At 37.4% G+C, this 26,561-nt stretch overlaps 1 protein-coding gene across 1 annotated transcript in view; it reads right to left on the bottom strand.

Annotated features, from left to right (window-relative positions):
* Positions 1–26,561, bottom strand: part of LOC127445557 (protein sidekick-1-like) — a 317,499-nt gene that overhangs the window by 283,170 nt on the left and 7,768 nt on the right. The window contains exon 3 of the mRNA XM_051705711.1: positions 12,853–13,247. Coding sequence (XP_051561671.1) covers positions 12,853–13,247 — 395 coding nt within the window. The remainder of the gene's footprint in view (positions 1–12,852; positions 13,248–26,561) is intronic.

Raw genomic sequence — 26,561 nt, 5'->3', positions numbered from 1 at the left:
GTGAGGCAAATTAACTGATAACAAGGTAACAAGGGGGCAGGGCCAAGACGAGAGACTGGAGAGCACATGGCAGACAAACATAACAGGAGCCATGTGCTCACACTAAACACAATAGACAAAACAGAAGAGTACATGGCGAAAGAACACAATTATAAGCCATGTGCTCAAACAAAAAGCACAGCACACGAGACTGACAGAAGTGCGCATGGCAACAGAACTGAATCAGAAGCCATGCGCTCACAAAGACAAAACATGCAGCATGAGTGTCCAGATCCTGACATCAGAACCAAAACTGATCTAGACAGAAGTCAGGATCCATACACCTTGCTCTGAACATGAAACACAAAATAGACAGAAGAGCGCACGGCAAGGAAATCCAAATCCGAAGCTGTGTGCTCACACAGAGACACAAACAAAGACCGACAGAGCACATGGCCAGGAAATAAACCCTGATCCATGTGCTCAACACAAACACAGAATATGGATGTCTGGATCCCATCATCAACCAATAAACATGACTGACAAACGTGACAGGATCCTGAAAATAACTTTACACAGATATGGTTAGTAAGCGATTTTATCACACTAAAATAACATCAATACATATAATGTTTACATCATGTGGTTTTACTTTTGAAACCATGTTTTAATGCTGATGGACTGACCCCATTTACTTTCATAGTAACTGTGATTGTTGCTTTAAAAAAAAAAAAAAAAAAATAGGGATAAGTGAAAGTTATATTTAACATTATGCTACAAATCCTGTCGATTGAGCTTAACTTGTATTGAACCTGGAACATTCCTTTAAATATGAGGTGTGTTATTTATGCATTACTAATGGTAGCGGCATCAAACAGAACTGGAAAAGTAAATATAATTTCAAAACATTTTTCCAAAGACTCTCTCTGTCTGCCATTGTCAGACAAACAGATAGTTCTGCACAAATTTCATGCCATTGTCAAGTTATTCCAAAGTTTACTTCTCAAAGTTTATTCATTAAAACAAACTCCTGTTGCAGGGATTTTCAATCTAATCCTTAATCGTGGCTTGATTTAAGTCTATGCAAAAGAGTAAATAATGTTATATTTCCATTCCAGTGTTCAGCCCTGGTGCTTGGAATAAAGTGTGAGTCATAGCTGAATAAATTCACCATAGCTTAACAGCGTTGATTTGTGGCAGGAATGCTTGAACCTTCTCACAGCTAGCCTAAAAACGGGCTTCCTTCCTTATAGACAACAACCACGCATGGTGTTCAATCAAAACAAAAGAGTAAACAACTATGAAAAATCTGCTATTAAAGTGGCAGATAACTGAGATTGATTCTTGTTTGAGTCAGTCTCATACAGAGTTCTCCAAAAAGCTTGTTGCCACAGCAGATGTTTGAGTGCCGTGTGAAAAGTCATTTATAAAACGCGCCACTCTCTCCCATTCAGTCTGAAAATGTGTTAATGACAATAAGACATCAAAAGAGATCACCTCAAAAGTCCTGAAGCAACTTGACTTTAAGAAATGTCACATTTTTAAACTATTTTGACCACAAACAAACCCAGATCTTTTCTCCAACAGCTGTTCAATCTGTTGGCTGATCAATGCTGTCTGAAAACAAATGTAAATGAAACTAAACACAATTTCAAAAAAACTTAATGAAATAGAATAAGTAAACAAAAATGTGTCACATTTTGAAAATATTATGGCAATCCTTTGTGTAAAAAAGCGATATTTACAGTGAAAAAGGATAGTTACAGTACTTGCAAGGCAACACTGCTGTGATTGGTCTTCTGGAATGATTGTAGGTCATCTATTTGCCTACTAAACTGTGATTGGTGTTGTTTTCATGCATATATTTAACCATTAGCAAGTTAGCAACCATTATTGCTGACACTGCACAATGACTATATGTTAAGTCTTGCGTGCTGCTGATAATGGCAAAGCAGCTGTTATGCACAATTTACACAGACATTTCATGTACAAAGTTTATTTTACCATTAAACACCTTTCCAATTGAATGAAAATCTCTGTGGCCATTTTGAAACTGCATTTCCAAATTTCAGCTGTCCAATTTTTAATTATAGAAGTGCCAATGAGAACGCTTTGCTGTGTACCTACATTTACATCAGTAACACTTTACAATAAGGTTCCATTCGTTAACATTAGTTAATGCATTAAGTATCATGAATTAACACTGATATATTTTGACAACATTTTTTAATCTTTGTTAATGTTAGTTTATTTAGAAAAAACAATTGTGCATGTTAATTCATGTTAGTTCATAGTGCATCAACTAATGTTAACATATACAACTTTTGATTTTAACAATGAATTAGATGTTGAAATTAACATTAACCAAGATTAATAAATGCTGTAAAAGTATTGTTCATTGTTAGTCCGTTAACTAATGTTGTAAACTAATGTTAATCTTATTGTAAAGTGTTACCATTACATCTTATGCAGACTCTTTACAACCAATCACTTACAAGAAATACAAGCATAGTTCTAGCAGGAAGACCTCGGGATTCATTCTATCAGGCATCCATCCAATCACAATACAGCCTCCGCTTTATAGCCTGCTCAGCTGCCTCTCATTGTTTGCACACTTCCGTTTTTACCCCCTCCACCCCATCACCACCAGTTAGGTCCGGCCCTGGGCTGGGGTGAGCTCTGCTCCCCTGCCATCATCGCCTCTAGGATCTGACGGTTCAAGCAAGCATCGGAGTGCTGAACCGTAGGACAGGCTTACGCCAAATGATACAGTATAAGTATATTTTCGTTTGCATTTATTCTAATAATCTTGAGTCTTTCAGATAGAAAACCTATTCAAAAGAAAAAAAAAACTAAACAATTCCAAACATAATGTTACTCAAGTCTGAAAATGACAAATTTTTAATTAAACCACCCAGAAAAGTGAGGTCTGATCATAATCAGTATGCATCGGTCACCACATATCGGGTCATGAAAGCATGACAGGGCATATCAAATTAAACATGTAAAACAATATTTCATACCAGTAAATTGAAGCTCGCTAAGAGAGAAGAAACACCCCCCTCTTCTTCTCCCTTCTCTGTCTCCTTCTATATATGTCATTTAAACAGATGTAACCTGACACAGTGCACATAAACACTTCATTCATTGCTGTACCCTGTTGAGTGTCTTACAGAGTCTTGGGTTTGCTGTTACTACAAAAAATGGCCTTGATGGGAATTTACCAAGACTATAGCTCTGTTCAAAAATCTAGTGAGCTGCCTACATAGACAGCATTGTAAGGTATCATAGGCGTGCTCCCAACACAAAGGCTGAGGGGGTCCCCCTCAATGTTTGTGGTGGTTGCTGCCCTCCTCCAATGTAATAAAAAATAGTTTTACTCAATATTGGTGTGTTATAGAGTATATATACACCATATTTAGCAACACGCTAATGTCAAACTCTATTGAAATTGTGAGTGAAATAGTGCTCCAAAATATGTCAGAGCACAATTCATAACGCAACACAAGTACGGGTCAACATTGCTGTAAGGGGTGCCTTAGTGGACTTTAGTGTGAACTATGAACTATCCGCTTCTATGGTTTTCTCTTTAAAGTCAACTACTGTGACAGTGGAGCAACACTTTGAAGAGATTATTGCTGAGCAAGTAAGTTAAAGTCAATATATTTATAGCAACCCACCTGAATGCCATCAAACATGAGGTTTGTTTCCACCACAGTAATGCAAGAACGCAAGGTAAGCATGTTCAATGGTTTCCTGTACACTGCTTAACCACCATAGTACGATTCATCATTGGAGAACTTAACTAGCTAGTCAAGACTGTTTCTCGAAACCATAGTAACTATATCGCATATCCATCGTTGGTTCCCTTGAAGCACTTGCACATACGCATTTGTGCGCTCATCAAAAACATATGAGAACGCCACTTAGGCTATGCACTAAAGAGCCCATATTATGCTAATTTACAGGTTCATGACAAAACACATTATTTTTCTCATACTATAAATCTCTGCTAAACCTATTTTCATCCTCTGGCTCAAACGCTCTGATTTAGGTCCTGTCTCTTTAAAGCCCCCCTTTCTGAAAAGCCCAGTCTGCTCTGATTGGTTAGCTGGCCTAGTCTGTTGTGATTGGTCAACCGCGTAGAGCGTGTGTCAGAAATGTAACGCCCCTTACCATAACTGTGTTTCAGGCTTCCTTAACAGCTGTAAGCACTGTAGTAACTATGGTAACAATGGCGTCAGTTTTTGCCATACCAGTTTGAGTCCGATAATGAAAGTTTGGAAGAACAAGCTGATTGACCCGAACCACCTACGCGAGCACGACTTGAGCAGGATGTTTCACAGTGGTAAGTTTTAATTTTGTAGCTTTTTTTTTTTGTATTGTGAACTTAACAAAGCTTCATGTAAAAGACGTAGTGAATCTAAGTTAGTCATCTTTTGCTGGAATGGGTGTAGCCGAAATTTTTTTGCCTGATATCTGAATGGAGCACGGAGGCTTACTCCCTGTTGGACATTACCAGGTGTATTAGAGAGTTAGTGAGCAAGTTAGCCGTGGACTACCGCTAGCGGCGGTAACATTACAGCTTCTAATTATATAAGACTCTTGAGATCAACCATTTTATTACACAGTTTTAGGTAAAAGCCGGCCCACAGCAGAATAGTAAACCCTAACCAAAACAATAACATTACATAGCAAGTTAGCTGAGCTCTACCGTAGATTGCAAACATAAAATGACTGTTTGTAAAAATAAATCCATCTCCACACTTGATCACTGATAGTAAGAATGACAAACAATCTGCATAATTCTACACAATTGTAGGTAAAAGTGGGCCCGTAGCTGATTAGCAAAACTATTTCAACACAATAACATTAACTAGCAGGTTAACAGAGGCCTACAGCTGTGCACTGGGTGTACACCATAGCTACAACACAAAACTCCCCATTTGAACTCTCGGTAGCAGATAAATCCACAAATAATCAAGCATACTTACAGGTTGTGATCCTGAAGTGCCAGTTGTCCCAATGAAGTGGGAACTGCACCATCTTTCAGGAGTAACCATCTTGAAAATCCGGCATTGGTTGTGGTTGTACTGCTGAGAAATAGTGGTAAAAATACATTTTAACCACTGATTCTTCAGTTCGTCTGCCTTTGGAAGTCCAAACAAAGAGGTTTTGCTTTCGCAGTGAAGAAAACAGCATCTTCTCGACATGGCAACAACACTAACCCAACTCATCCTGGCCTCGGCTATAACTATATTTGTTTGAGGGCGGGACAAAGTAGCCCGTAGGCGGGCATTATGCAAATGTGTTACATAGTGACATAGATACTTTACGGAAGAAATGACTGGACTACAATCCAGCCGTTTCTTGTAGTTCTTGATCAGTGTTGTCTGTGGGAGAGAATAACTCCTTTTTGCATGGACTTTGTAACTTTGCAGACCTTTTACATGCACAAAGAGCTATATTACACACTAAAGGAAAGGTAAAATCCCAAAAAGCATAATAGGGCCTCTTTAACATAGACAAATAGCCATGTTTTCCGAGAGGAACCATGTGTGTTAAAGCACTTTCTTTAATCCTTTAAACAGCATTTGTATGACGTTTCAGAACAGCGCTTTCTGCAAAACCCCGGAATGAGCCATTTTCTTAACTGTATGTATACGTGGTCAAAGTTTTGACAGAATTAAAGATATATATGGAATGAAATATATAGAAGCCTTAGCGAAGTCAAATGATGTCCACGCAGTAAACTATCAAGGAACTATACTTCTAACCGCAGATGGAAAACTGTAGTTTCAACCACACAACATTGTGATGCTTTTTGCAACAGTTCATTGTATGGTTTCAGGAAACACCAAATCATTGAACTATGTTGATAATGGTGGAACTTGCAACCATAGTTTGCTATTGATGCTTTTGGGAAGCGCACCCCTAACTCTGTGTTGGCAAAGCACTGGCCAAGCACTCGCATCTGCATATGAATACTTGCACTAAGTATGTTTCTGGACTTAAGTGTGTGTCTTAAAATGTCAAATGGAAGCTCTACACTCCTACAGCAAGTAAAATAAATGGGGGTTTGAGTCCCTATTTCCATTAACAAAACAGAACTACTACACAAGCACCTTGCAGGGACGTAAAAATACTGCAGCGAGATGTCTACGAGTAATTCTCTAACCTCTGGCTGTTTGAGGAGATTACAAGTGTGAGGAAGGTGGTTATAGTTGTTGGACAAACTAGTGGATGTCTATTGTTTGTCTGGGGTTGTAAGTGCATTTCTCTGGGTGAAAGAGCCTGCTAAATGACTTAATGTAAATATAAATTTCACTTGAATGAGAGAAGGGGAGTGTGGAGGTGGTGGGGTGTTTATTGTAATGCTTTTAGTCCCATGCTAGCAATGTTGGTCGAAGCGCACGTTCAATGGAGCAAAATGAAGATAAACAGCCTCTATTTCGAAGCTTTCTCAAAGCCACCAGGGCCTTTAATGCATCCCTAATGTGTGTTTGTGTTTCTGTGTGCTTTTGTGTTAGAGAAAAAATGAGGCCCGCCACTTAAAATTGAAAAAACATTTTGTTGCTTTTTTTTTTCCATATCTAACTAATATTTTGGATGAAAAATCACAATAGTATGATATATATTTTTCTGCATAAATGTTTAGGCTATATCTTCATACTCTTGACTGCCAGATGGTTTTCTGGAAGTTAAACACTAACAGTGTCTCCCTCACACATACACCAACATTTATCTCAATGTGCGAAATCAGCTGATTTTGATCAAATTAGACCACACCGTGGTCTACTGCATACCCTTCTTTGCCCTCTCCAACAATTATTCAATCAAGCGTTAATAGGCCTGATGGCTTATTTATGGTTTATTTGTACCCAATGAATGTTGAAAATGATGAATAAATTCATTCTTGAATAAAATTACTCTTCTATGGCACATGACATGGTGGCTGGTTCCAGGGACCCTGCACCAACAGTGATAGGACAATCCACAGCAGACTTGGTAGACCAGATGAAATCTCTGAATAAAACCAATTTTATATAGCAAGAATCACATCAGCCAACACAATCTATTCAGATATATTATTTATAAAAACACAATTTTCAAAACCTCTGTAGACATATAAACTGACAAAAAAAAAAAAAAAAAGTGCACTGCAGCTTGAAGATTGCTGCTTTGCCTTCAGACTCTTCCTAAATATCTCTTAAAGGAACATTTCCCCATAATAAAAATTCTGTCAAAATTTATGCCATTCCAAAAACACTACAAACTTCTCTCTTCTGCAAAATATGCCCTTTTGTTTCCCATAGAAGAAAGACAGAAGAATGAATGTTTATTTTTGGGTGACCAAACCCTTTAACTATAGTTTGAAAATTTGTAGAAATATGAAAAACATTAGAATGTACAGTATGTGCAATCAATTTCAACACTTTTATCTGTGAGCAACAGTGAAATCACAAGGAATCTCTTTCACTTAAGTGTGTAAACTTTATTGCATCATAGGTTCTTCTCCTCTAAACAGCCTGAGCAAAAACTCATCTTTTATAAACAAGCACAGGTCACATTTCATCACAGTCAAATAAACAGTTTTGTTTCTTTATATTTGGTGCAAACATTTGGAGATCTGTTCTGGCACAATCAGTCGAGGCCTTGACTCCAGGGGGAAAGAGACAATGATAACTGCTCCATTGTTTCATAAGCGATTTAGCTGACTGTGTAAACCGACATGTCACATTGCCCTAAATTTAATTTAATTTTAATTAATGAGCTTCCAGTTCAAATAGTGCATGTCACTGAAATAATTCCAATTCAGAAAATATAATACAGTAGTTCTTACTGACTAAAATGAGAACAGTAACTTAAATGTAGTTCATATGACTTGTGCGCTATGTTCCAAGTCTTCTGTAACCATACAAGACCAAAATTGTATTATTCACTGTTGTGTTTTGGATGTTGGTCCCCTGCACGGGATGTCCACTCAAGGGTTTTGCCACTTAATATGGGACAATAGGCGTTCCATAAAGGACATCTTCATTTCGGCCAAAATACGTGAAAAGCTGGTCTTTTTAGCAGGTCGTGCCTTAGTTCTTAAATCTAATTCTAATTGCGTACATACACGCTGTGCAAGGTTAGGCATCAGTGAATTGAATTTAATGCATGCAAGCACAAATATGAAAAGTAGATCATAAATAATATTATTCAGATAATAAAATACATAAGTTCTCACAGACTAATCCTGCATAAGTGATAATTCACTTGAGATGACAAGCAGAAATTGGAAAGATGTTAATGTGGTGCTTAAACAAGCCCGTAAAATATTAAATGTGGCCTTCTGGGCTTCTAGACGCCAATGAAAAGTGCATTTTCACATATTTCTAAGGTACGACATCTATCCAAAGGCAAAGTAGACACTTGAACGTGTAATGCTTGATAACAAAGATGAGTTAATCGCATCATTTGTGAATACAAAGAAAGAATCTGTTTGTGTAAAAGCTGATTAGCAAAGATGGATAGGCTTCAGTCCAAAAAGCCAAAGCTTTGAATAAATAAGCCAAAGCTGGAGGCATCAACAAGTGAAAAAGAGACAGTGAGAAGAAAAAGAAGCAGCTGAAACACATTTCAGAGGGAAGGAAGGGAACAGTACAAGGGAATTAAAGAAAGTATGAGGGCTTCATTTTTGTGTGAAAATGTTCATGTGTCACATGTCTTTGATCTTATCCCAAATAAGATTAATTATTGTCATGGCAATAAACCCACTAAGATTGAGTTGGATAGAGAGTGGGGATGGAAATACAGGAAGTCGGGCATGTCTTGTGCATGTAATGATTTCCTGATAGTACTTAAGTGCGTATGGCAGATGTGTTCAGACAGGCAGAGCGAACTGAATCTAAAGTGTTTATTGCAAAGCATTTTCTCAAAGCTCTATTTCATCAGCTTGAAAATGAGCAATTATATTATTTTTCTTAATACACCACCTGTCAAAAAAACTGTAAAAGTTATTTTTCATAATATTTCAAGATGACTACTATAATGAAACTTGGTTAGCAATAACCCAATTAAGCCACTCGTTTGCCATTGAAATGTAAGAGGTGTGTCCTCATTTGGCCAGTTAGAATAAAAGAGGCACAAAGGCTTTGGTTAATGAGACAGTCTAGGTCATGACTGGGGGAGGGACTTGTCTACTGCTGGACAATGCAACTCAACAATGCAGGCACAACGGCTTAAGAGGCCAGATACTGATGTTGCACTCATGCGTGAACCCACACAAACATTCACACAAGTCCACTTCAAACTATTTTAGGGGTGTCGAAGTGAGAAATTAGGGTACAACCATGATGAAAGAAGGTAAATGAGCATAGAAACAATTTAGGAAAGAGGGCAGAGAAAGGCAATAAGTAAATAAGGACCAAACCATATGCACTAAATCCAATTTGGGCCCCAAAAATACATTTCTAAAATATTTTCTTGCAAGGAGGGCATTTCCCTGGGCATTTGGTGGGCAAATATCCACAAAATCAGAATATGCAAGTATTTAAAAGGCTTTACACATAAGTCAGTTACACATTAGTCAGTTAGTTAGTTTAACAGCTCACCTCTCCACAACAGGTCCAATGATCTGATGTATCATTCATTTTAGTAGCACAAACAGTACTTAGGGTTAATACTGAGGGTTGAAGTTTGTTCCCTGTACAGTATAATCATTAGTATTAGTCATGCTTATACTAAGTCTGGATTTACTTTGATTTGATAAACAATTTGGCAATGTGATTTGAGTATTTTATTGCGTGTTGGGAGGTAGTATGTGTTTGAGAATGCCAGTGAAGTGAGCATGGCAGGGGGTTGTGGGAAGGGTGCAGTGTGTACTGCAGAGTGGCACGGAAGGGAGGCTAGATGTAATTCTGAGCAGGAGGACAGCAGTTCTTATTCAGACCCTGCAGGAGTTTGTCATCTGGGATCAAAAGCCCATCTGACCAGAGAGAGGCACAGAGAGAGGCTTCAGACACAAGGAGCAGTTTTCATGCCGAGCTGACCCTGCCAGGACCCATGCACATGGATGCGCGTGCACACACAGACACGCAATCACATCAATCTCGATTCCATTCTACCATACTCTCTCCATCTATTTCTATCCCTCCATCATTATGCGCTCCTCCATTATACTTTTTAACCCTCTCTCCTCTGCTTTAGATCAGTGGTTCTCAACTGGTTTTGCTTCAGGACCCAGATTTAACATTGGAGTTATCATGTGGCGACCCAACACAATTCAACAAAAGTTAATAAAAATTGGTAAAGTGATTTACCAATCATATTTACCATATTACCAAGTAATGAATCTGTGCCAATATACTGTAAAGTTTGATTGGATGCACAGCTTTTGATATCAACAACAAAAAGCATAGGGCACTTACTCCACCCTGTTAAAAGTTAATACATTTACTTATTTTGCTATCAAAACAATGCATGATAATGTGGTTAGTGGCATTTTATTATTTTTATTTAGCATTGTTTTTTCACCGGCTTTCTGCGATCCTACCTGAACAGACCTGCTCCCCATTTTTGGGTCACAACCCACCAGCTGCGAAACAATGCTTTAGATAACACGCATGCTTTTTCATTCCTTTTTAATTTGATTGACATCCTGGTGACCCTTAAACAGCTATTCTGTTTCTTGTGATGGATTCATAGAAGAATAAAATGGTAAAAAGATACCAGTGTGCTCCTCCACAGAGATCTACCCATCCCAATCCACCACTCCATCCTTCCTCTTTCTTCTTTCTGCACTGCTTCCTTCCTTTAACGCACCACTCCTCTTTAACATCTCCTCCCTCTCTCCTTGTTTTAGCCCACACCTCTTCTCTCATCCCATCCATCTCGCGCCTCTCTCCTTCATCTGATTCTCTGAGGGACCTCGGTGGCGCAACAAGATATCAGAGCGTTCGAATGCAAACATTTACGTGCACTGAGAGCGTACACACAGAAAGCCACTCAGTGACTGACATGCCTGGCAAGAGTCATAAATACAGAGAGCGGAGGCGAACAACTTGGGATGGCGTGTGTGACAGTTTTCAAAAGTGTCATCTTTTGAGACTCAAGGAGTTTTAAGATCTGATGTGGATCAAAGGAAAACCCAAAAAAGACACCTGTTGAAGCATGTTGTCACTGTGAATTTTATATTGGTCTTGTTTATTTGTGGGGGGAAAAAAGTGAAGGTAATTACATTGCACACATCTTTCCAGTAGTCAACTGGTGGAAAATGGCACTAGCAAGACCAAGGACATGGGTTTGATTCCCTGAGAAATGTATAACTTGAATGCATTGTGATTAGCTTTGGTTAATTTAAAACATCTGCAAAATGTAAATACCTTTCTATTGACTGTAACAAATCTAACTTATTGGGCTAAGCATTGCTTTGCACAAAGCGTGTATCAGATCAACAGATCTTAATGTAGGAATTAAAAGTGCTAAAATTCACATTAGCTGTGATTGTCATATTAATTGTTTCCACCTCTGCAAAATATAAGAGGCTTTATAATTATTTTCTATGCGCGGACCTCGACAGTGATTTAAAAGCTGAGCTTTCGTTGGACTATAAAAGTTCTTACAAGCAACCTACATCTAAATATAAATTTTGAATCACAAATGTTCAATTTCTTCACATAAGTTCTCACTCTCAGGAGAGATTAAGGAGTTGTCAAGTTTAGAAAGAATAAACTTGGTTGCAAAACTTTGCATTCACTGGAATCAAACTAATACGTTTGTCAAGGTAGGATGACTCTAGTGCCAATTCTGTCTTTTTTCTGCCATTTGGTTGATGGGATGTGATCAATAACCTTCTGACCTTTTTAAGGTTGGGGTTTGGGACACATCCAAAGCCATAGTGAGACCTTGACATTAACACAGGGAGAAAGCTGAGTCTGCAAGCACACAAAGAAAGTGAAAGAGAGAGAAAAAAGTGCCAGCCACCAACACAGGAGAAAAGTCACAGGAGTGGGTGTTTGTTCTCATATCTGTTTTGAGTAGAATGCATTCATGCGTTTGCATTAATGCAACCTCCAAAAAGAAAGAGACAAATTTCACAGCCCCAACACTGAAAAGCCTGAGGCATCTCCATGCCAAATGTGTTTAGTACGGCAAAGCGTTGCTTGCAACAATACAGTCATACTTTCAAATCTTTTAATCTTGCAACCATTTTAAAGACTGCGATGCTCCCACGCATGGCACACAAAATCTGTGCTCTGCTTTAAAACATCCTAATTTAATAAAAAATAAATAAAAAACAGCCTGCCGGGTACCAGTGAGACCCAGCTGGCACCATGTGCAGTCTAGAGCAAAATGAATCCGATTCCAGGGAAGGCTTAACTGAATTCTGCTCTGAATCGTAATTGTGAATCTCTGAGTGTGTCACTGTCCTTTCTCTCGCACCTTTTCACTTTCACACTCATGCACATTAGAAAAGCATGCTTCTTCTCGTCCTAATTCAATCAGTAATATGCCCCCCCCGTCAGTTTGACGTTCAGTCAATACGACGTGTGTGACCTGAGAAATTGTGCGTGTTGCTAGCATATGACCTTTACTGCTTTGTTGAGACACACACACATAGGGATGAATTGCTCTCTTTCCCTCCCTCTCTCTCGAATACCATCTACGCCATAAATCATGTTTTAAATTACTTAGCCTTTTAAAAACCACATTGCATATTATTATACAGTTTTGGCATCTTTCTTACACTTTAGTTCAAAAAAAAAAAAAAAAAAAAAAAAAGAAATTAAAAGGGAAAACCACACAACCAATTGTCCAGATTATGATTCAAAATCTTGAATTAAAGAGCAAAACTCGTTTCATGATGCTTAAAAACTTGAAACTCACCTTGAGCGCGCAACATGTGGGTATTCCAAACGAACACAAGGGCAAAAATCCAGCCCCACATCCCGCAGGCGCACCTCGTTTCCCCCATCATCACCTTCCTTATATTTCCTTGGCGGTAAATAATCCCTTTAACTTTGCCCTTGGTAAGAGAGCTCAGACCCCCGCTAAAGCCGGAATCTGTAACCTCGGCAGATGTTGAGTATTGTGAGGACGGGTGAAAGTGCGCGCTCCGCCTCACTGCATTTACAAGGCGCTTTTCATGCATCCAAGAGGCGGGAGAGTTCAGCTCAGAGTCCTCGACTTGTCCGGTCGTTTTACTTTCGTGTCTCACGGTTCGGTGAGAGCCCTTACCTTCATCCTCGCGTCTTAGACTGAATGAAACTGTGCCTTTAAACCTCCGTTCAGAGAGGGACGCGTACCAAGGCTCCAGATTTTAATGACACGCTCCGCAAACGTATCTGCGCTGAGCTCGAACCGCTTTTCGGTGTCCCGAGACCGCTCGTGCTGTCTCTGTATTGATTCCAGTATAGTATTAATACGTTGGAGTGTACCGGATTTAATTTATCCGCTTAGTCCGTTGATATCTCCTGTAAACCCAGGTTGTTTTGACGTGTTCGCAGCCGGATTGTCTACCCGATCATTTCGAGTATTTTCACGGCATTCAAAGACCCATGAAGACACAATTACAGTCCATAAATGTGCTCATTAGCTGTGTCTTTATCCATTTGAAATACCCCCATGGGTGTGTTCTCAATTAAATGATATTATGAGATTTGGTTAAGTGTAGCGTTACACTTGACCGGAAGGTTTTGTGTATCCAACAGGTTAACCAAGATGCGAAATGATCCCGTAACCCCCAAAAAACGTCCAGTACAAATTCCTCGTGAACGAATAAACACCTGTAAACTGAAAAGAAGACAACGATTACAAATTAGCCCAAATAGCAAACTGTTGTATCTATAAGTTACATTAAATCACAAACCCCCTGAGATGGCATGGTGGGACTAGCGATGGTAAACAGCCATTCAAACAACCTTAATCGCTTCATAAATTACTGATTCAGCAGTTTAAAAAAGTTCCTGTTCTGTTACGTACTCAAACAGCCCGCCAATGTAAAGCTTTGGAGAATAAAATTAAAGTATCATATTTCACCTAACGCTCTCCGTTCTGCTGGATTGTTTGAACAAACATCTAGTGATGAACGCGAAGCTCTGATGCGGTCACTGGACACCTGCTGCCCGGGACTTAAGTTAAAAAACTTGCCATAAAACAACGTAAGGGGAAAAAAAAGTTTAAGATGGTGCTCACAAAATTGTCATTTTCTTTTATAAGGCTTTGAATGAGTCGTTCGAGTTTCCCTTCAGCATCAGTAATTGCGCAGGGCACAATTTGAAGTTGTATTCGGCGTCCCGTCGCTCCGCCCCTGCTCAGCGCTGATTGGTCAGCGCGCTGTAGACTACAGGCTATATTATTTGTCATGGGGAGCACGTGGGAAAGGAAATACCTCTGAAACACGTGCAATGCGATCACAGACAAAAAAACAAAGAAGCTCAACAGTCACAAACTGTGTTTTCAGTCTCTTGTTAGAAAGTTTTCCTCTCACTTTTGTTTTGTCATCAGGATATTTTTATTGCATGAATTAGGGTGGTTGAAAAATGGCATAATGATATGGAGAGTTTCTTTTTGTTAAAGAAATGGAGGTAAGAGCAAAAATGAAAATTCATTTACACAACCTCAAGTTTTTTTAAATGTCTATGATCTTTTTTCTTCTTTTTTTTTATTTTTATTTATTTATATTCGGAGTGTCCTGCTTGTTCTTTTTCATACAATAAAAGTGAATGGTGACTGGGGCTGCACCATCAAAGTAGCCCGTACAACTTGTGCTCTATAATCCAAATCTTCTGAAGCCATACGACTGATTTCTGTAAGGAACAGGCCAAAATGTAAAACTTGAAATAATTGTTTGAATACCTTCAGATACGGCACTTCAAGATGAATCGTGATAAGGTGCGGTCACATTCACCTTCACAATGGGAATCCACACGGTCAAGAAATTCGCACAAAGGACTTCCGGTATTCCCCTCGTGGTTTTCGTATGGAGTTAAAGTTTGGTGAACTTTGACAGGCATATAAAGGATAAAGTGTAAAGTGCAGCATTAAAAAGAGGCTTTTTTTTTTTTTTTTTTGCTGGTTTCACATGCACTCAACCTCTGCCGTCAGTGATGCACTTTTCGCCACGGATTTTCACTGTGCTATGTTAAATGTTACCCTGCCTTTTAGATTTGACATCAATGACATTAAACATCACCTTTGTGTTATTGTGTCTCATGACTGATCGCCCTTGACATCAAAGCTTTGGAAAAGAGCAGCCTTGACGTGTTACATGGAAGAAAGAAAATCATACAGATTTTGAATGACATGAGAGTAAGAAAGTGATGACAGATTTTTAATTTTGGGGTGAAGCATTGCTTTAATTCATATGGAAGAATGCATGGGGAAGCCATCCGATACACTGAAAAAAATAAGGACCTGCATGAATGAATACAATATCGAAATTCTGAGCAGTTAGAGTGTCAAGGAAAATATGCTCTAATATTGAGCCAGCATAATGACATCCAGTCATAATTATTATGGACATTGTGTGTTTTTATTAAATGACACATTAATGATTAAAATTTGGAAAATTATCTTAGATTTCACTGGCAATATAAATGGTATCATGTCAGACTCAGTCCAGGGTTTCTGCATTTATGGTAAGAGGAGGATGACAGCTCTTATAAGGTAATTAATATTGGGATTTTGTTCATGATCTTTTTTAATCATTTTAATGATTTAATTTGATTTATATTCATTTATATATTTTTTTATGTAAGTATTTATTTGATATATACCAATAATAAACTATTTATTGTTTAATAAATTATTAAGTTGATTTGCATTTCATTTAATAACAATATTATGATTTAATAATTCAATTAGTTTTTTTTTTAATTATGTCTTAAATGATCTATATTTCTTAAATGTATGTTAAAACTGCTTTTGCTGCCCACAATAAAAATGATGATTGATTTTCTTGATTGTACTGTATGAGCAATAACAGGAAACTGTTAAATTATTAAAACAAAAGACCAAAAGCTCTACAGAAGTAGCTTCTGTAGAGAAGCTAATGAAAGTCAGTTGGCCATGGTGACTGACTAGTCAAAAGGGGGACTTGTGCTTGCTCCCAACACTGAGTGCACCTTCTTCATTTCTCAGTGGCAGAATGTGTTAATACTCTGGCCCCTGCCTGGGCTGGTCATTCCTCGGTTTCTATTAAGTATGTAATTGGAACAACTAATTCCAAAATCAATTTGATTTGCAATTATGTCCATCCCCATTCCAGGGCACTATTCATTTAAAGCCTGTCTTACTGAGACAGCGATAGTGGACTGACATATGGACACAGGTGCAGGCACACACATACACACAGTCGTGATACCAATCTGCTGCTCTGCCTTGAATTAAATGTTCCTCAAGTCACATCTCTTAATGTGTCCCCCCCCCACTGTGTAAATGGTTTCCACTCACTTCATGTCAGAGGTACTTGTTACATCCAGAAAATGAGTTATGAGTTTAACCAACCACTACCTCTTGAGACAAAACTTTTAGCTCATCTGATGAAAGTTTAATTTATAGATAATTAAATGTAAAGTAAATAAATTCTCCTATCCCTGATTAATACCTGTGGAGCTTTAACATTGCTCTGAGTATCCCGACCAGCACAACACTACAACAGCTACACTGAAAACTAAACAGTTGTGTGAATTTGGGGAGGAACTGCTGTATCTTTTTGTCCAACCAATGACAGGTGGTGGAAGTGTTCGGTTGAATCTCACGAAACCTGTCAAGAAAATGTCCTGGTCATATTTAACCCCAAATGAATATGAAAACATAAAAATAAAATATGACAATCTGCATATAGAAAATTAAGTTTTGACCATTTTATATATTTTTTGCATTATTGTGACATCATTTCTTAGAACACTTAATAAGCACGTTTTTGCCCCCAAATTCTCATTACCGTAGCGTGTCTGAACGTTTTACTTTCACATTTCCCATTGTTTCCAATGATGATTGTCATTAATGTAACAGTATTTTTTGTTACTATTTTACAGTAAAAGATGCTGTTACAATTTTTTTATATACATATTTAAATCAGTGAAATAGAAAGGTAGTACCATGGGTACTACTATGATGTATAACTACATTACAGTTTAAATAATATATATATATATATATATATATATATATATATTTGTTCATGAATATGACCAAATTTTTTACATATTGCGGTAATGAGAATTAGGGAGTAAAATATGCGTAACTGTCATGAAAATAATGTAAAAAAGGATTATTCCGGGTTCAATACAAGTTTAGCTCAATCGACAGCATTTGTGGCATGTTGATACCACAAAATGAATGGGGCCAATCTGTATATGTTAAAATACTCAGTTTCAAATGTATAGCCACAAGACACAAACAATATGCATGTTAACATGATTTTAGTGCAATAAAATTGCTTACTAAGCTTTTCTGTCCAATTTTACAATTTCATTGCCATGACGACATAAAGCCACAAACCCTGTAATCCTATTTAAACAACTTAACTGGTTTTAAAGGAATAGTTCACCCAAAAATGAAAATTCTCCCATCATTTACTCACATTCATGCCTTCCCCAAATGTGTATGATTTCCATTTTCTGCAGAACACAAATGAAGAATTTTTAAAGTAATCCAGACTCTAGTGGTTTAATCCATGTAATAGATTTTGGATGAGAACAGACCAGAAGGTAACTCCTTTTTCACTATAAATTCTGACATCAGCAGTCTCCTTGGCGATCATGATTTCAAGATCGATTACACTTCCTAGCACCATCTAGTGCTCTGTGCATGCATCAAGCACTAGGAAGTGTAATCAAGCTCGTACCTGGAGTCTGCAATGGCAAGATGTACAGTGAAAAACGAGTTATATTTTGGTCTGTTCTCACCCAAAATCTATTTGATTGCTTCAGACGACATGGATTTAACCACTGGAGTCATATGGATTACTTTAATGATGCCATTATGTCCATTTCGGAGCTTCAAAGTTTTGGTCACCAATCACTTGCATTGTCAGAACCAACAGAGCTGAAATATTCTTCTATTGTCTCTCTAAATCTTTGTTTGTGTTCTGCAGAAGAAAGAAATTCATCCACATCTGGGATGGCTTGAGCAGGGACTAAAAACAAAATGTTTTTTTATTTTGGCTCGTTCTGGTGTTCCGCTGCCTCTTTTCCAATTGGTAACCAGTTAGAACAAAATTAAAGAACAGTTAGTGATATACCAGTTGCAGTAAGGGACTTGCGTCAACCAAAATTAGTGAAAATAAGTTTTTTTTTTACTCCCCATGTGGGGGAACTATCAGCATAGAAATTATAACAAGCAAATTTTGCACTGTAAAAAATGTCCGTAATTTTAACAGTAAAATATTACATAAATTGGTTAACAGTAGTTACTGTAAAATATATGTAAACATTTTTTTAATATATTTAAAAAGACATGTAGTTTTACGGTATAATGTTGTAAAAATTACATTTTTAGATGTAAAAAGTATGATTTTCCCATATAATTAAAATGTATATTATGTTTAACAAGAGAGTACATGTACTTTTTATGGTAAAATATTTTTTTAATTAAGGTAAAAAACAGTAATCGGGCATTCCCAGAATTCCCTGTGTGAAATTATATTTTATGGGAATAGTTATGTTTCTTCTTATTTTTAGTATCAGTTATGTACTTTGGGGTGTTCTGTGTTATATCTGATGTGGTTTAGTTAATGTTTATTGCATAATTTTAATTTCACATGTGTTACCCTGATGGTGGTAAATGTTTCTGCAGGTTTATAGGTCATTACTCCTGGAAGGGCCACTATTGATGAACTTCATGTCATCATGTGCCCTTCTGTTATGACTACAGTAATTAACAATACATTATAAAGTGAAAAGCAGACTTTTACAGTTTCAGAAGGTTAATATAGTAAGTTTATCATTTAATAATATAAATGACTGCACCATAAAATATACCGTAAAAACAACAGTTTTAAACTGTAAAATATACAGGTTGTTCTGTAAAGTTGTTTACATTTTTACTGTATTTTCTGCATAATTATTCTGGCAACCACAGCTGCCAGTTTTTGTTGTTTTGTCATTTTGTTGTTTTGTTTTGTTTTGTTTTTTGTAAAAACAACAGGATTTAAAAAAAAACATTTTGTGTACAGTTGCCGATGTCTTTTCAATAAATGTATTATGTAATAATATTAAATATATCCCCAAAATATTAAAACTATTTCACTCTCCTTGCATGCATGCACACATTAAATGTCATCTTATGCAGGCCAAATAATTGTATTTTAAACCTAAATTATAATTATTTAAAAAAATATATTTTTATATTTAATTTATTTTAATTATTTGTTTTAAGGCAAAGAAATGTGTGATGCAGCAATTTCCTTCCAAATCAAAGCACATGCTTATCGAGTTCAACTAAAAGAGAGAAGCTTAATTTTTGGGCAACAGGAAGTGGTGTAGTTCCGAAAATGTACTGTGAAAAACCATTTAGACATTGGTTTCTGGAATAAAAATTATCAGAACGAAATTAACTGGTTATTAACCGGTTACCATCATTTAAAAACAAAGTTTTCACTCCGGAACAGTTTTCGGTAATGTTCTGCAAAAAAATAAAAAAAAATAAAAAATAAAAAAAACAACTGTTTGTTTTCAGTTTTTGTTTCTTGGAACATTTTCAGTCCCTGGGCATGAGGGTAAGTAAATGATGAGAGAATTTTCATTTTTGGGTGAACTATTCCTTTAAAAAAAATAAAATAAAATAAATAATAATAATTCACTTCCATTGTACTGTAAGTGTCTGACTAACCTGAATTTTCTTTCTTTCTTTCTTTCTTTCTTTTAGGGACGAGTCTAAATTAATTTTTGTAGTAATCAACATTATGCCACAGATGCTGTTGATTGAGCTCAACTTGTAGTGATCCCAGAATATTACTTAAATGTCTATTTTTTGCAATTCGTTTTGGTGTTGCTAGTGCCACAGAAAATACACGTGTCAGCTTTAACGAATAGTCATGATAAATCCTGAACCACACATGACCATATAGCCCACTTAGTCCACAAATAGCACCACCTAATATAACATCTAATGAAACTCAACCTGGAATTTATTCAGTTGTTGGTCTTTGATCTTTCCCTGTTCTGTCAATCATCTTTATGAGCATGCATGATGATGCCCTATTCAAGAAATTCTTAAGCCAACACACTTTCTGAGACACCGCTAAATCAGTTTTGTATTTCAAGGCATCAGATCACTTTGTAAAGAGTACGAGTTTAACAGATAGGAGTATACACATGCTTGTATGTTTGTATATGAGTGTGTGTGTGTGGTGTGCATGCATACTGTATGCAATACCAGGTTCCCATAATGCACTAAAGGTTGTCAATCAAACCAAAGCACTTAAGGGAAATACTGTACCAAACAGTCTAAATCAATAGCTGGTTATAATAAGGTAAAATCCTCAGCAATGGATTCTGATAAGCTCTGATTTAAATAAAAGCCTATTTACTGATACATCAGGGCATTTTTTTTTTTTTTTTTTTTTTTTACAGCTCGAAATGCATAAATTTTTCCCTGTGGGGCAGGGTTTTATTTTACGCATTTTCCCATAGGAAATACAATATATGTAAAGCGTTCCCTTGAAATAGCAAATTAAAATGGCAAAATGCTATTACTGTAGTATAGCTACTTTTGTGCGCAAATGTTTCACTAGGAACCAATGTTTGTGAATAATAGCCCATAGGAAAGGAAATTCACATCTAAGATCTCTTTAATAACTCAGTTGTTTCTCTTTAGCAACATGTTTAAATGGAGAGTTTGAGACTTCGAGATATTTCCCTTGAGGAAAAAAAACCCTATTAATCTCACAAGTGCCTCTTTTAAAGTTTCACAATAGATCTAAAAAATGTTGCAAACTGTGCTCAAACTTGCAAGTCTGAAATCAAAAGTAAAAGATTTCAATATGAACTAAAATATTTCTCATAAACTTCATCCAAGACCAAATAATCAGAGCTCTATTGCATTACAACAGAGAAACCTGATGCCTTACCTCCACCCATTAGCAAAAGGGAGATGTTCTCGTTCTTCCATTTCCATCGGTAAAGAAAAACAAAAGGGGTAAAGAGGGGAATACATGCAGAAAACCAATATAATGGGCATTCTTGAACTCATGAAAGAGAACGAGAATGAGGGATGGCTGTAGAGATAGTAAGGCACATTAGAGAAAGATAATCTGTGACAAAAAAGGAGAGAGAAAGTAGGAGTGTGAGAGAAAAGACACTTGCAGGGAGAGATACAAAAAGTAGAGAGTGATGGATAGGCAGAGGAGGGGAGATAAGAGAGGTTTGTAGGTGGTACAGGTATAAAATAATCCATGCATTACGTCCCAAGAATGTCGATAGCCACAGAAAAACACTACTATAGTCTGTCGGATGGTCAGATGGAAAAAGACTGAGTGAACTAGTTTGATGTACAGTACATGTTACTGTGTTTATCAGTGGTGTTTGAGAAGGCAAGCATCACTACTATTACTATTGCTCAAACTAGGGGTTAGGGACTTGAACAGACTCCTAAACTTGAGTATTAAAGGAATATTAATACAAGTAAAAGCAGTTAATACAAGCAATACAAGTTAAGCTCAATCGACAGCATTTGTGGCATAATGTTGATGTAAACGGTGGACATAATTATAGTGTGATAAAATCGCTTACAAACCTTTTCTGTGTAAAGTTATATCCAATATATCCAACACTGTAAACCCTAAAAAGACAATAAAAACGGTGATTTAAACAACTTTGCAGCTCAAATAATACAAAGATAGTTTCATATTCCAAGATTCATATGGCTTTGTGTGCTTTAAACTGTTGGCTTCTTACCACTGTCTTCAATTTTTTTAGGTTACAGACTGGTCAATACAAGGGTATTATGCTATAAATGTGGTTTATGTGGACATTTCTAGTGTCCCCATAATTAAAATCACTTAAAAAACATACTAAACTATGTTTTTTTGATAATGTAAAAATGCAGAAAGTTTTTTAGGGGTAGGGTTAGGGGATAGAATCTATAGTTCGTACAGTAGAAAAATCATTATGTCTATGGAGAGTCCTCATAAGGATAGCTGCACCAGAGTGTGTGTGTGCGTGTGTGCACGCATGTGTGTGTGTGTGTGTGTGTGTGTATGTGTGTGTGTACATAAATAGACTTTAGCTTTAGGTAATATGAAAAACCATGCGGTGGATATCAATGATCACAGGATTTGAAGCTCCAATGCCATTGGACACAGGTTGCTATTTGTCCATGCCCAGCCCCAGAGGCTCAAAGCTGAGGTAAGCTCAGGTGAGCTGCCATTTCCTGAAACCTTATCTCAAGCTCTCATGTTCTCTCGCTATAAATCACCAAATACTGCAGACACACCCTGGAAAATGCACAATAAGTACAAAAATGAGTGAAAAGGCATAAAGAAAAAAGGATAAAGCATGAAAAGTAGGGTAAAGAGGTTGAACAAGAGTAAATATAGAAGGTTAGTTAGCTGGGGAAAATGTACTTTATTGGTTGTCTGAAGATGTATATGGATAAAGTGTGCCTAAGGTCAGTAAATCAAATAAAAATTTTCTTCAACCACTCATCATACAAAGGCTTTGCATGATGAAGACATTCAAAATCAGCATAGCATTAAAACTGTCAATAACACAAATAACAAAAAGAAACAATGCAACCACAGTTTCCATCTGAAATAGTGGCACCAAAAGCAAATTGTTTTTAGTTGTAAATAATGTAGTATAGAATGTATATTTTATCAACCCTGCTCCCTAAACCAAACCCCAACCCTAAACCTAACTGTCAGTAGAGTAAAAATTTATATTACAGGAAAAATGCAACCTCTGAATTACTATATCATATATATTGACTGAAACTTGAAAATTGAAATACTGACTAAACTTAAAGGACATTTTCATCTAAAACCATGACTAAAAATAAACTATTTAAAAACTAACAATGCTCTGAAGCTGCTCAGATAATCAGTAGCAGCACAGGAAAAGCCAAATACATTTAAATGAATGCCAAGATGTCTGATGGGAGATGCCGCATGTCAGTAACTCGGCAGAAGGGTCGATGTCAGGGTACCGGAACTTTCAGTAGCAACATGTTGAGATTATAGTATAGACTTGGGGGTGGACTCTGTTGACATGAGCCAGTAAGCAATGTCCTAGCAGTCACCCAGAAAACCCTGAAAAACAACCTAGAAACACTCTAGAAACCATCCACAACACCCTAGTAACATCCTAGCAACACTCTAAAAAACACTTTGAACACATTTGCAACCTCATAGCAACGCCCTGCTTACCACCCACAACATCCAAGCATCATGGCAGTGAGTGTTGCACATTTAGTTGGTAGTAACACCTGGAAGCATTTCCACTCCAGGTTGTACAATGATTCAGTGTCCATTGTTCTACTGGACAGCACTAACATCTGGACCCTAAAGATCACCCGAAGTGCATGAAAAATTGAGAACCCTGTGAAACCAGGCGCTCATTCCCCATGCTAACAAACACCTACGCATAAACATTTATCTCAGACGGCGAATAGCCTCCTGCATCTTAACTTACCCTGTTTAAACTCTCTCATCCCAGCCCCCCAACACAGTGGAGGTGCTTAGGTAATGTAATCCTGTCCCTCTCCATCACTTGTAATAGATGAACTCTGTTCACGTCAGCTTCTAGTGTAACCAATACATCACAGGTGTCTAGCATTCTCCCCCCAACACACATACAAATGCACAAACACACACTCACAGAGGAAAATAAATTTGAGCAATAAATAATGAAACGTCCCCATGTCTCAAACAGATGTATCAAAGAGACTGTCCCTCGCCAAACGCAAAAAAGATTCAGTACGACAGAGAGAGAAACAGGCATGGTAAGATTCAAACGAGGTTTTGTTGATAGTACATTTACATAACAGAGAAAAGCTCATGTTTAATTGATTATGTTTGAATCTGATTCTGCAAAGCCCTAAGCCTGAAAATGCTGCTATGGGTAGATGCGACCCAGCAAATCACCCCAGACTGCACAATGCAACAGCAAAATTAGGGCATTAGTCTTGGTTCTGCATTCTTTTTTCTCTCTGTCTCAATGAATGCCACTCACTGAAATATGAATTTAGAATCTTAACAGGTACACTGTCATGTTATTACGAATTGCTTCTTTGCTTGGGGCAAGGCCTCTCAGACACACAAACAAAGGACTGAATCAACAAATTCGCAGTATGGGCAGCCAAAAGGATTAGATGTTTTTATACAGTTCATACAACAAGTTGAAAGTAGGCCTAAATGTCCTTAAGTAGAGTGAAAACAAGTCTAATGACAATTGACCCCTAAACCCCAGCTTAAAAGTGTTTCTGACCAGTTCTATAATACTGTAGCAACTCTTGTCGTCTGTCATTTTCTATGGGAATAGTATGTACTTGAGTAGTTTCAAGCATAATTTTATATACATTATGCAAAAATATAGAAAAAAAAAACATTGTTGCCGGATCACTTGTAATAGTCATTCGAGGTACCTTGAGCGGAAACGTGTTATATTTTCTCTCGAAAAGAGCATGCTATGAATTAAACTATGTGTCAGCCTGATCATTTAAAAATGAACAAGCATAACATCAGCAAGGGCACCTACTGTATATTTTCTCTGAGGTAAGTTAAGTTATTCATGTTATTAATTACCTTAATAACTTATTAAAGTTATAAATTATGTATTGATTCATGTCGTCATAGAGGCGATGGTAAATAGTTCACAGAACCAGTCAGTGTGTGTAACACGTTATAAGCAGTTCTGTTCACTTACACTAATGTGATCAGCTGTGTAATCACTATCAAGTGACCCCTTTCACTTTTTCAGTGACTGTGATAATCGTTTGCCTAATTTCTGATTCACATTCTCCAGTCTTCCTATGAAAAGTTCAGACCCTCTTTATATTAGGTGTATTTAACTACTATGTACTTAAAGGGATTGTTCACCCAAAAATGAAAATTCTCTAATTATTTACTCACCCTCATGATATCCCAGGTGTGTATGACTTTCATTCTTCACCAGAACACATTTGAAGAAAAATAGAAAAATATCAGCTCAGTAGGTCGCAAAATGCAAGTGAATTGAGATTTCTCTTTTATAGCTCCAAAAATCACACACAGTCAGCATAAATTTCATCCATATGACACCAGCTGTTAAATTAATGTCTTCTAAAGTGATATGATCAATTTTGGTACAAAAAAATCAATAATTAAGTACTTTTTAACTATAATCCAATGCTTCACGAGAGGGTGGATTCCAAGCAGTCTCTCATGTGATGTTATTCGGGTTGCCATAGATACAGATGTAATCTCACTTTCTACACTAGGTTGAGACATCCAGGATGAGCACACAAACGCACCATTGTGAGAAAATAAACAGAAACATACAGATCTAAACCAAAACCAAGCTACTGTACAGTGTTCCTCCTTCTCACTTGTAAACAGCGCTGCTCTTCCGGCTGTGACCTATGTGCGATTTAGAGTTAAAAAAGTACTTTTTCACATCAAAAGCGATCGTGTCATTTTAAAAGACAGTAATTTAACCTGTCCGTGGATGATGTCTATGCTGACTGTCTGTGATTTTTGGAGCCTCAAAAGAGAAATCTCCATTCACTTGCATTTGAAGGACCTACTGTTCTAAGATATTGTCCTATTTTTCTTCAAATGTGTTCTGGTGAAGAAAGTAAGTAATACACACCTGGACAGGGGGGACAACTGGACTGGCCGGACTGGAGGGGGTTTAGGGTACAGAAAGGCTGTTCCATATTGTATAGCGCATCTAAACGCGTTCAGCAGGAGATGTGAATTTAAACACGGAAACAGCACTCAACAGCGAAAGTGAAAGCCAGAGGGGCACCGCATATTAATGAAGAACTACCCCCCCCCCCGAGCAGCTCAGGCGAGAGCCTCCCGGCGGAACTTTTTAACATCACCTAGAAACTTCGCTCTTGGTGCCAAACTGTATTAGAATATAATAGATAATATCATTCAGTTCCTCTAAAAAGTTAAATGAGCAATTCTAGGAGTAAACAGAGTGGAGCACCAACAATGTGCTCGGGTGCTACTTTGGCCAGTAAGTCAGCAACAATGGCAGCAAACGATACAACGACAAGCAAAGACCTGTCTGAGAAAGATGCCACAGACAATCTTTCCATGAGCCAACTAATATCTGAACTGGCAAAGAAACGTGCCAGCTTGAAGGAGGACATGGCATCGCTTATACAAGACTAAATCAAACTGTTACAAACTTCAGTTGACACGCTTCGCGAGACTGTCGCTTCAATTCAAAATCATCTAACATCCACCAAAACCTTGGCTGGCGAAAACTTTGGAAGAATTGTTGTGGCTGAGGCAAAAATTAAAACTCTACAGATACAAAATGCGTCTCTCCGTGATCGGTTGGATAATTTAGAGAACAGATCCTGAAGGGCTAATCTGCACGTCATCCATGTTCCTGAGGGCAGCGAAGATGGCAAGGACCCCATCAAGTTCATATCTG

The sequence above is a fragment of the Myxocyprinus asiaticus genome, chromosome 8 (genome assembly GCF_019703515.2).
Source record: "Myxocyprinus asiaticus isolate MX2 ecotype Aquarium Trade chromosome 8, UBuf_Myxa_2, whole genome shotgun sequence".
Lineage (NCBI taxonomy): Eukaryota > Metazoa > Chordata > Actinopteri > Cypriniformes > Catostomidae > Myxocyprinus > Myxocyprinus asiaticus.
The sequence above is the reverse complement of the archived record's forward strand: the minus strand, read 5'-3'. Positions and strand labels throughout refer to the sequence as shown.